The sequence below is a fragment of the Pseudochaenichthys georgianus genome, chromosome 7 (assembly GCF_902827115.2).
Source record: "Pseudochaenichthys georgianus chromosome 7, fPseGeo1.2, whole genome shotgun sequence".
In the NCBI taxonomy this organism is placed as follows: Eukaryota; Metazoa; Chordata; class Actinopteri; order Perciformes; family Channichthyidae; genus Pseudochaenichthys; species Pseudochaenichthys georgianus.
The window spans coordinates 43735210-43747505 of record NC_047509.1 but is presented as its reverse complement, the minus strand read 5'-3'; the positions used below and the strand labels follow the sequence as shown (position 1 = coordinate 43747505).

The window sequence follows — 12296 nt, the reverse complement described above, 5'->3', positions numbered from 1 at the left end:
ACAAGTCGTTTGAGCACCTTAGCCAGAACTGACAATTTAGAGATTGTCCTATAGTTATTTAAAATAGTTGCCTCCCCTCCTTTCAGTAAAGGCAAGACATAAGCAGACTTCCATACTTTTGGAATTGTGTTCGTGCTGAGGGAGAGGTTAAAAAGAGAAGTAAGAGGTGGAGCAATAAAATCTGCAGCTATCTTTAAAATGAAAGGTTCTACGTTGTCCGGGCCAGCCGGTTTCCTAGGATCTAACTTGGATAATGCTTCATGAACAATACCAATAGTTAAAGGAGTAAAACTGAAAGGGTTTTCCAGACCACATTGTTCAGAGTCATGGATTGGAGCGTTCACAGAAGCAGAAGTACAGTCAGTGACAGAATCAAACCGAGAGCCACAAGACACAAAATGCTCATTAAAGCAATTTAGCATAGTAGCCCTGTCTGATATAATGCCAGATGCTGTGGTGAGGCACGGAGGTAGCTCATTTGGGATATCACCAGTGGAAATCGATTTTATGGCTTTCCAAAATTTCCTAGGATTATTCAGGTTTTCTGTGGTAACCGACAAATAGTACTTTGATTTAGCACTTTTTATTTGAGATGTGAAGCTATTTCTTAGCACACCATGTTACTGAGTGCCTCAAGATTTGAGGTCTCAATCAACTTCAACTGACTAAGCTTTTCTGCCAGAAAGCTAAGATTCTCATGCAGTTTGCACGAGTCACGGTCAGACAGGGACGGGTGCACAACCCAAAAGGGACGTTGGCCGCAAAATGCAGGGTATGAGATCCTCCCATTGTTCTCTGCCAGAAACCTTCTGTGGAGGTTTCTTATTGTGTCTACAAGGAATCTTTTGTGCATCGTTACCTTGTTTCTTGTAAAGGTTTGTTTTCTTCCTGTAGTTATCCTGCTGACATCATCTCTTGTCCAGAAGGTCTTTACATTGTTCTCCATAGACGCATCTGCATACCTGTTCACGGGCTTTCTGGCACATTTGCTTAGGCTGTTAGTGTTCAAAGGGTTTCTGCGTTTTCTTTAAACCCCCAGTGCATGTTCTGACCATCTCTGCAGCCTGTACCTCTGACAGTCTCCCTCAGTAACCTCAGATATGATTTGCTTATCTCTTTCATTTCTGGTCTTTTGGTATTTTCTTTTGATGTCAGCACCAAGGGCTTCATGGAGAAGTAACGTTCTTCTGACCCTGCTGTTCACAGTACAATTCTTGACCAGTTGACTTTTTCCCCTCCTCAGTATTCCTTTTCCACCTCTTGCGCTCACTCCTGAGATAATTCTCCCTCCTATCTGGGTCTGCATTCCTTCTTGCCCTGTACTCTCTTTGCCTCTCTGCTGCTGTTTTTCCCATTGTGATGTCTGAAAATATTAAACATTAAAAAAACATTAAGAATGATACAGACATTACCATTTAGTCATATAAGAAATGTCAAACAGTTCTTGACAAAAAGTAGCCATGAGACCTTGTTTAGCTAAGACATAGCACCACATGGAATTTAAGGACATCATAAAATGGTAGTATTTTGCACAACTATTGTTTAATTTTTCCTAAAGTACTGTTTACTATAATTAATTCATACAACAGAGTTGAAATGTTGAGCTTGACATTCTCAATCTGACATTAAAAAAATGAAATATAGGTAAGAGAAGATACTGACACTTGCCTTTCTTTGCCGCCTTTTCCTCAATAGACTTCTGTGATGTCACTCCCTCATGCAGATGTCACATGGACTGATCCATTATTTTAATAGGGGGGTAAAATGTATAGCGTGACGGGGTTGAATCAAACTCGGGGACGTGTGCAATTTCATAGATAATTCATGTATTTTTTCAGATTTTTTTTTTCTCAGTTAAAGTACACACGCATATGATTATATTAGCATCAAAATGTTGGTATAATTGGCAATTGCTATTTGTTTAATATTCAATGAATATGTGATGATGCTCAGTGAGGACATGCAAACATGTGTGTTGTCTACTACAAAGACAACTAATTATTATAAAACAAAAACAAAATATATATTTAGTTTTACATTGTAATGCATATATTTTTGTAGTTTCCTTTCATATCAATATTTGAAGTAAGTATGGGGGACACAAAGGGCACCCGATTCAGAGAATCACCCATAAACAGCTGAAATCATTTTTTTCAAATCATGGAAACTTATTTAGTTACTCTTACACCTACCTACTTTTCAGTTGGTAAAATTACATCAGATTAAGCAAACTCATTACTCCATTAGTTATTAAATAAACGATCTTCGGATCTTCATAATGCATTATTGCACATGCCCATGCCCACAGGACAAAGGTTTATTGAGCAGCTTCCACGTCTGAGCCGGGGCGCAGTGTAACCAATCAGCAGCGGCCACAGAGTGTGTTGAGATAACCGACAGCCCGCCCCCTCGCTGAAGTTGCTTACACCAGGCAGCAGGAAGACTTTTAGCACAAGTTTCTGTTTAGGCAAAATCATTTTCGTCGTTTCTTCTATGTGCAGACTGTATCAGCAGGGCTCTTTCTCTTTTGACAACTACAGTTGTCGTGAGTCGACAGTATCACCCGTAGACTACAAACTGAACGATAGTAAACATGGATGTGGAGGACACTGAACAAAAGACGATAACTCTTCTGATAAAAACGCCCAACCAAGCTCAGGAGGACCAAGCCGTGGAAGGCGTCTGTCCAAACTGGACTGTGAAGGATCTAAAAAGGCATTTGTCGATCGTTTACACAACTAAACCGGTGAGTTATTATGAAGTGGATAAGTTAGCATGCTAATGTTAGCGAGGTGAGCTCCTGACAGGCTGTGCTGTGGAATGTCTCGACTCTGAGTGACAGGCTGAACAGGTTCATGTGGCTGAACCAATGCAGTCTATGGGCTGAACCGGCTGCATCAGGGCCAACGTTTATAGATCATAAATTACACTTGTATGTTATACCACTTAATTATGTGTTACCAATCTATGCAGGTCTATGCACTGGATTGTTCCCGTGTACACTACTATGTACATTTGTGTGTATGTAAATATGTCACCGTTTGTGTAACTGACTAAACGTGTTTCTCTGTAGGCTACAAGTGACCAGAGACTGATCTATGGCGGTAAACTGCTGCCAGATCACCTGCCCATTAAAGACCTCTTCAGACAGGTACGTGACAGACAGCATACGGCTCTGTTTACCGTACTTTGGCATGTGTTCTTTGGGAGAGTTGTTCACTTAATGGGCCTAATGAAAAGTGGTTGCTTCAGATATTGTGGCATATGTTTTATATTGGACTATATAACCAAAACGTACTCCACTTAGCATTCTTAGTAAAAATATTATCTTTTTAAATGAAGTTCGGGTGTATGAAGAACACAACACTGTTTATCAAAGTTAATTGATTGTCAGAACAACATTTCATCTTGATTGGGCAACATGATGTCCAACGTAAAGGCTTGAATATAGCATTGTGTTTTACCATGTGGCTTTTCTAATCAGACATTGATGTCCGTTTCTCAGACCGACTCGTTCCCCACACTGCACCTGGTGTGTGCTACTCGGACTCCGGCCCAAGGCCCCCTGGGAGCTAGACCTAAGGTACGAGTAGTCACACTGAACTATTCTCACAAGCTCAACATCATCTTCCCAGTTATTTTCCAAGTGGGAAGCGACGTGTCTTTTCGTGACAGCAGGTGTTTGTTCCCAGCACACAATAGGTGTCATGCAACGGGTGTGTGTTGTTAGTCACGGTCAACATGAGCGATTCCCTCCTTGTGTTGTTGTTCATCTGCGGGCCACACATCCATATAATGCAGGGACAGCTGTCACCTAAATAACACGGGTAAGAGGTCAGTGGCGGATCTAGAACACTTATTGGGTTGGCATGAAGACTTTAAGGGGTAGCAGAAATATATACATGCTCATTTAATTGCCAACATTCACATCTATCAAATTATATTTTAACACAGGAACATAATATTGTTGTGGCATATGAGTAAATCATTGCATATATATATATATATATATATATATATATATATATATATATACACACACACCAAAAGGTGGCATTAGAACTCAATGTGTTGTTTTCTTTACTTATATACAGCCTTTTAAATGTTATCGTCTCTTTCTATATCTCGTCTTGCATTAGAAAAGTCCCACTACTGAGTGCAACGGTTTCACTTCCGGGCTCATCTTTCAGAACCCAGCTGCTCTTTAGAGATGCAAAGTAAAGCTTATGATACCTGGCCTTAGTGTCACAACCCTGCTCTGCTAAACCAAGTGCTTTTACACACTGGACGCTAAAGCTTATATCTACAGACGTATGAAAGTATATTTTCTGCAGTGCTGAGGGACATCCAATATATTGCTTACATTTGAAAAAAGTTCAAACTGTTGTTGCCTCTGCAGACCAAGGAGACAGAGCAGCCCGGTGCCCCCCGTCCTCAGGCAGGCTCTGGTCCTCCGAGTCCTTCTGACCCCTCATCCTCAGTCCAGCCCCCCAGCTCACCCTCACTGAGGCAGAGGAGGCACACCTCTTCACCTTCAGCTGCTGCAGCTCACACAGCAGCCCCCCTGTCTCCACCAGCATGGCCAGTGTAAGTCATACAAGAAGAAGAAACGATGCATCTTCTTAACTGTATTAGATGGCTGGACATCAACAGTTAAGAGTATACCGGATGTGTTCAGGAAAGTTCTTTCGTAACACCACTTCCCACACTATCTCTTCCTTTTAATATTTGTTCTCTTCTTCCAGGCAGTTGGTTGCTTCAACAACAAGGCCCATCTACTTTTATTTAACTTGTACAATTGTTGTGACATATTAAAGGTGGGGTAGGTAATTTTGGAGAAAGCAGCTCGAGTGCACTAGAATTTGAAAATACACAGCCGGAAAAAATCTGCCACTTCCTCACAGAGCCCCGCCTCCAACACACACGAACGCGCACATGACCAATGAGGGCACGAGATAAGTTTGTGCACAGATGGAAGGCTGACAGGCAGGTAGGCCATCCAGTTACTTTAGCCGGGCCGGCTCAGATGATTGGTCGTGCTTTTTACAGCACTACGGCTTCCAGAGATTACTTTTTATTTATGGATTTTTTGTCAAAGCACTTCAGATATTCATTAGCCGCGATCACACTGCGGTACTTTTCCCACAAAGGTTCATGCGAACTAAAGAGTTCGCATGAACTAAGTACAGATCGCGTTCACACCGGAAAAAGTCCCTGGGGGTGGATTAGGCAAATGAAGCCGCTGACATCATTTCTTCTTCTTCTGCTTTGGGTTTACTGGCAGGCCGCAACCCACTTCACGGCGTATACTGCCGCCCAAAGTCCCCGGCCGGAAGTCCCCGGAGCTGGGGAAGGCTTCAGTCGAAGCTGCTGGGAGTCCCAGCAGCTTCGACTGAAGCCTTCCGAGTAAATCGCCAGAACGCCAACACCTCCTCATCTCCACCGCTTCCATGTTTTATTTGGTGTTGCCATAAGTTAGTCTCTCTGCGTTTCTGCGCTGGGCTAATGCTAATAATGCTAATGCGAGGATAATAAAATGGCGGCTTCACAAAACTTTTTGGGAGTTTTACGGGGCGTGGTTTGCAATCCGTCCAGCCAGGGGGTAAAAAGGTTCGCATGAACTACTTTTAGTACCGGCTCTTTTTGGTGTGAACGCGATCATGAACTAAGTTCGCATGAACCTTTGTGGGAAAAGTACCGCAGTGTTAACGCGGCTAATGCTATCGGAATATAACAAAAAGTGTATCTCGAGCCGGTTTTCTCAAACTTACCTACCCCACCTTTAATAGTTTTTATGACATTTTTATATTTGCTCATATTTGCATATATCTTACGGTGTTGATGTAGGAAACGTTATACTCCAAATCAAACTCCTTGTATTTGAAAACCATGTTGTTGTTCTGGTTCTTTGGCTGCTGTGTTTGGTAACAGTGTGTTTCTCCTGCAGGCCTCCACAGATGCTCCAGCCAGCCTTCCCCACCTACTCTCTGTACAGCCCCCAGCAGCTCATGTGGCTCCAGCATGTTTACGCTAGACAGTATTACATGCAATAGTACGTTTTTATTTATACCACTTTACCATTGGTGTGAGTTCTTCTTTAGTCTCATTGTGCGTGCCTTTGTCCTGCTATGTTTACTTTTCTTTGTGCATCATTTGCACAAAAAGCACCCTTCAGATCTCCAGAGCCACAGAGCTTCATACATTGTGCTCCGTAGTGCCACATCATAATGAATGGTTTCTCGTGTAACGGTCTCCTGACATTGTTATATTAACGTTGGAGTCATGTTTGATTAGCATGTTATATTTTGAAGTGGAGGTCCTTCCTTTTTTACAATTTTGCCAAATCAACTTCTTAAAAACTAATGACCAGAAAGGGATGTCCTGTCTAGTTAGGTGTCTTATTTTCTCAGTATATCGAAAGAGTCTCTCTTTAGACACATTTAAAGCATTATCTAGGGCAGTGTTTCTCAAACTTTTTCATACCAAGGACCACTTAACCAATAAAAAAAACACTCGCGGACCACATAACTCCACAAATATCCAAAATCACATCGTTTTTCTATAACAGATTACAAATCGCCTGAAAATGGTACAAACAAGTGGCAACATGTGTGATGAAGGCGTTTCGCTGGGCTATATCATACAATTGAAAGTGAAACTTAAGCTCGCTCCATTGCGGAGATATTAATTAATTAATTTAAAATGTGAAATTGTACTAATATACTCACGGACCACTAGGGGGCGCTCACGGACCACCAGTGGTCCGCAGACCACACTTTGAGAAGCACTGATCTAGGGAGCTGGTGTAAACCTTCTAAAGTGTATCCCTTCTATAATATATGAATTTAATTAATTAATTCAGAATTAAATATATATATATTTTTTTAATGCGAGATCTAAACATTGTTCTTCTAAATCTCTTACACCAGGTTCTTTTAATTCATCTGTTCTTTCTAAATGTGTTGTAGCTGTTGTTCATTGTTCTATTATGAATATAATATTCTACTCTTCCAGTTTCTAACCCTCCTTGTGTTTACCTCACACTGATAGCCATGCAGCGCTGGCCGCAGCAGGCACTCTACCATCAGCACCAGCTACAACCATTGGCCAGTACCCTCCTGTTCCCGCCCACCAGGTACCTGTCCCAGCCCCATTAGCCAATCAGAACCCCATCGAAAACCTGCCCGCCAATCAGAACCCAGTGCAGGACGGTGCTTTCATCAACCCTGGGGAGGCCAACCAGAACATGAGGATGAACGCGCAGGGGGGGGCGGTGATGGAGGACGAGGACGACGTGGAGCGGGATTGGCTGGACTGGATGTACTCCGCTGCCAGATTTGGCGTTCTGCTCATGATCGTGTACTTCAACTCCAACCTGAGCCGCTTCCTGCTGGTGATGAGCACCCTGCTCCTCATGTACCTGTAAGTTCCATCCGTCCCTTTCTACTTCAGCTTTTACATGTTCAGGTCCGTTCTGGCTCATATGCTTTCCCTGCACTCTTGTGGGTCGACACACGCCCTTTAAATCCCTCCAGTGTGGGGCTCTGAACATCAGCGGCTCTCATCATCTGCTGCTGTTGGCTTCCTCCTCCAAAAGCATCAACTCTGTCTTCATATTCATATTTTAATCAACCTAGGAAGTAGGGATCTTTGAGTTATCAACTGAAGCCTGTATGTATTTCATTTAAAAAGAAAAGACTAATTAGGTTATATTTAGTGTTGTAGTCAAGACCCGAGACCAAGTCAAGACCAAGACCGGAGTGGACCAAGACCAACACTTTAAGAGGTCGAGACCGAGTCAAGACCAAGACCGGAGTGGACCAAGACCAACACTTTAAGAGGTCGAGACCGAGTCAAGACCAAGACCGGAGTGGACCAAGACCAACACTTTAAGAGGTCGAGACCGAGTCAAGACCAAGACCGGAGTGGACCAAGACCAACACTTTAAGAGGTCGAGACCGAGTCAAGACCAAGAAGACCAAGGCAGGGCGAGACTACTGTGAATCCAACGCTCCACGACACACTTCTAATACCATGTGTAAGACACCTGAGTCAAGTTGATCTGAAGTATCCACATCATCATAGAAACAGTAAGATATCAAGTTGAACTTGAATCATATTTACTAAGTGATTATTTTCATTTAAAAACAGTAAATTAGTGAAATGATTGTGGTCTGTTTAGCCAAATGTAATTATGGTTGAATTTCCACATGTTCACGTGAAGGCCGTTTGAGTGCGTGTTGTTATCGTCATGTTGTTCCTTTACTCACATGTCCTGCTCTCACACTCTGTTTGCTGTTGCACAACCCTTCACCTCGACACACACATGCCCGCAGGAATACTCATGTGTTTGTATGTCAAGAGAGAAGTATGAATTGCTAAAAAGAAAACAATTAAGAGAAATAATGAGTGAAAAAATACAATGTTTACTTCAATTACAAAAGAAGTGAACTTTGATCAAATTGAAGAGAGAAACTGTTTGTGTGTCCGAGGACACAGATAACAGATACAAGTCAGAATGAGTTTGACTGACTCACCAGGTTAACGCTCAGAGACAAACACGTCATGCAGGAGACACGAGGCCCCGTCCTGTCACTAAGAGGATCTAAAGGTGTTGTCTTTACCATGCTCTCACTCTGCGGGCAGGTGAGTACATGTGTAGTCCTGCTGTCAGAGTGGCTCATTGAGTTGGCATGTGATGCTAGGGGTCGCCCATCTGGGCCCGTTGGTTGATGTTTACTTCCTTTTTTTGTGACCAACTTTTTTTTGCCCTCACAAAAGGGACTTCTACAGATACAAATGATAAAGACAATACAAAAAGAAAAAGAAAAAAGAAAGAAAAAAATATATATATAGGGAATCCCTTTCCCATGCCACCCCGCCCCCCCTCTTCCCACCCATCTTGCCATTTCACAGAAAATCCTACCTGATGTTTTTTAGCAATCGTCTGAGTTCATCTATATATTATATATATATTATAGCATAACAATTTATCCACATAAAATACATTCATTCCTTTTTGACGTTTACTTCCTTCAGTAACATTTTCCGGGTTCCTGGGAGTGTGTGACTGAACATGTTTAAAAAAGTTGCATTTTCCTCAGCCGTTGTTAAAAGATAACAAGCCAAGAAAACATACTGTGCTCCCCAGATCCTAACGATGTGGAGTAGAATTAAGGAAATGAAGCGCTGCCTCACTTTGAACAGTCCAAAAGTTTAATTGAAAAGATAGTTAGTAGCTGATGGTTAGCCCTACCCCAGAACCTGCTTGATGCTGTTCACACAACACTAAGAAGTGCCTTCATATAAAACACATGTTATTACAATCTGAATGTTCTACAACCCTTCCTTTCAGGGTAAACCACTAACGCAAAAGAAACCAACATTCTAGAGAGATGACATCTTACTCTTTCTTGTTTTTAAACGTAACTTGTAAATACAGTAGTGACATCCTCTTTGACTTTGAATTCATTTTGTTTCCTCTCCTGTTTTTCTCCACAGACACTCTGTTGGCTGGTTCCCCTTTAGAAGACGAGCGCAGGTCCAAGGACCCAACCCCCTGCAGCCCCCTGAGGTCCAGCACGAGAACAGAAACCCTAACGCAGTAAGAGAACACTTCCACTCTGCTTTCCCTTCATTAACTGAAGTGTTATGAACATCTGGATACCCCAGCTGTTCACGGTCTCTGCTCGCTAACGTAGGCCCGATGGACCACTGTGGGCTGATCTGCTGACTGAAATAATACACCTTTGATGGAAAACCCTTTGTGTGATGCATCGTTTGTCTTTGTCTCTTCAGGGGGAGGAGCCTGCTGACAGACAGAGGGAGGAGCCTGCCGCTGAAGAGGGCGGGTCAGAGGGACACGGACCAATGGCGGCAGTGTTAGTTCCTCCTTACAGGGTGTCAGCCATGTGGACGGCCTGGGTGTTCCTTAAGACCTTCTTCTCCTCCCTCATTCCTGAGGTTGCCCAGGGGATGGCCAACTGACCACCTAGGACAGATCCTTTTTATAGAGACGCCGTGAATAATCTCTGGAGCCAAAGGAAAACCTTTCAACTCGAGGCAAATACAATCACACATGACTGTGACATTCCTATTAGCAATAGTTAAAAACGCTGCGCTTTGACATTGGTCTTTCCTCAGAGTGGGACGCAAAGTTGAAACGCCAGCAGAATAAAAAGATGGCAGAATAAAAAAAGATGTGGACTGGTTCCAAAGGACAGAGAGGACCAGAACTATCAGCAACACCTGCATAGTCCAATGGGATCCCATGTTATCCCAGCTCTGTCTGACCTCTGTCTCCTGATAGTGGGTGTATGCGTCCTGCTGCGTCTCACTGAGACCCTCACCCATGACACGGCAGCCTGTAGCATCCAAGAGTATCAATAAACCTTTCACCTGACTGCTGGACTTTGTTCACCACATTGTGTTACTGTGAGGAGGTTAATAGGCATGGACTTGTCTGTGACACATGTGATCAGGATCAATGCGTTCCCACTCATGAGGATTACATGAACCATGTTCTTTTAAGTCAAAACCCACTCCAGGCCTCTGTCGGATGGCTCTCTGTTTGTTTCCACGGACAGATTTATTTTGGATGTACAAAGTGTCCCTGCGTGGAGCCTGGGTTTGATTACGGCTGTGGGCCATGTTGTTGTTTCCACTTGTTTGGCAGACTATGGAAGCGAGCATAATGTAGTACACGTCTATTATTTAGAGTTTCTCAATGTACTTGATATTCAAACGGCTCCGCTTTATCAGTTTAATTCAGATTATTTTGGCATTTTCCTTCTATAGTCAGTGTGCTTTAGAAACTGACCATGACTGACACATCACAAACATCCAGATGACTCACACCAGTGCATTATGGGGAGACTTGTTATTGGGATCAGCTGGTCTTTGGTACCAAACGCAAACTAGCCGGCTTGCCAAATATCTGGGTACATCTTTTTTGTATAGTGATGTGGCCATAGTTCAATATATATATATACATTGTAAATCAAGTTTTGTAAATATACTTAAAGTTCACAATATGTATCTTATGCAAGCCTCTTTACATTTGGAGGAATTCTGATGTTGTATTCTTCATGGAAAGCCTTGTAATGTAAACACAAGGCCTCCCAGGCTCTGATGGGATTGAGAGTCCAGTCCAACATCCCGTTCAAACAACACGTGAACAGTTTAAAGCCAGTCCAGTGCTGAGAAACTGCCCACATGTTGCTTTAGTGGAACATTTGTTATGGTTTCCAGTGTCAGAAACAGTTTAGAAATATATGGAAAGTTTCTCATAGCTAAGATTTTAATTTCGTAATGAAGCTATCAATCACTCCTACAGTACCTTTAAAGCATTTCCATCTCATCATATTGATTGAGAAACCTGTACTGTCACTGATCAGAAGCCTGAATGACTGGTCACTTTATCAAGTCACTGATTATGGTCACCATGTTTAATTGGACATGTATTGGTTTGTCTTTCTTTAGGACGGTGGTGGATGTTGTGGAATGAGGTGTGTGTTGAGGAGGACTTGCAATAAATGTGTATACCTGTAACCGGTTCCCGATGTGTTGATCTGTGCAGATATGGTTTGTGAGGACAGTGTTTCAGATTTAGAAATAAACAATGCAACCACAGTTTATCCATACACACACAGGGTGTCCGGGGGGTCTTAACAAGTATTACAAGTTGATAAATCAATTTAGTGAAAATTAAGGCTATTAAAAAGTAGGGCATTTCCCACGGTATTACATTTTGTAGCTTGTTTTCAATAAGTATATATATATTGTCCAAAGAGCTTGTATTCTACAGTCTGCCTGAACGTACTCATGGCGTAGGTGTGCAGTGTGATTCTGTAGTTTATTGATGGCATCCCGTTGGGTGTGACGTCATCTGAACAGGACGTCCTGTTCGCCCTGACCTTCACTGCTTGATAGCGCGAAGGTCCGTTTACGCCGAGAAAACCCAGTTTAAAGGGAAAAATGGGAGAAAACTCAGGGAGAGCAACAGAGGAGGGCTCCCTCTCCCAGGACGGACAGACGTGCAATAGATGCCGTGTGTAGAATAAACTCTCGCTGCACCTGACTGCAAACACAGTGTGTGTGGTTCTCTGCAGGACTCGGCTGGTGACCTGCATGTTTTCCCGATAGCTGTCAAAGTCTGAAATAAGGTGGTACTTTACATTCTGTGTCAGTCTCTTGAAGCCATTAGGCCCAAAATACTTGTTCCCTTTGAAATACATTCTAAAAAAGAGAAGTCTGTAAAACAGGGGATAATAATAATTTAAATTAATTTGTGCAAA

General features: G+C 42.6%; 1 protein-coding gene across 1 annotated transcript; it reads left to right on the top strand.

Annotated features, from left to right (window-relative positions):
* Nucleotides 1-2366: 2366 nt before the first annotated feature.
* On the top strand, nt 2367-11550 carry herpud1 (homocysteine-inducible, endoplasmic reticulum stress-inducible, ubiquitin-like domain member 1). Its single transcript, XM_034087114.2, has 8 exons — nt 2367-2746; nt 3074-3151; nt 3506-3583; nt 4400-4587; nt 5948-6052; nt 7051-7422; nt 9502-9604; nt 9799-11550. The coding sequence occupies exons 1-8, from the start codon at nt 2594-2596 to the stop codon at nt 9985-9987; spliced, it is 1266 nt and encodes a 421-aa protein (XP_033943005.1). The 5' UTR covers nt 2367-2593; the 3' UTR covers nt 9988-11550.
* Nucleotides 11551-12296: the final 746 nt, after the last annotated feature.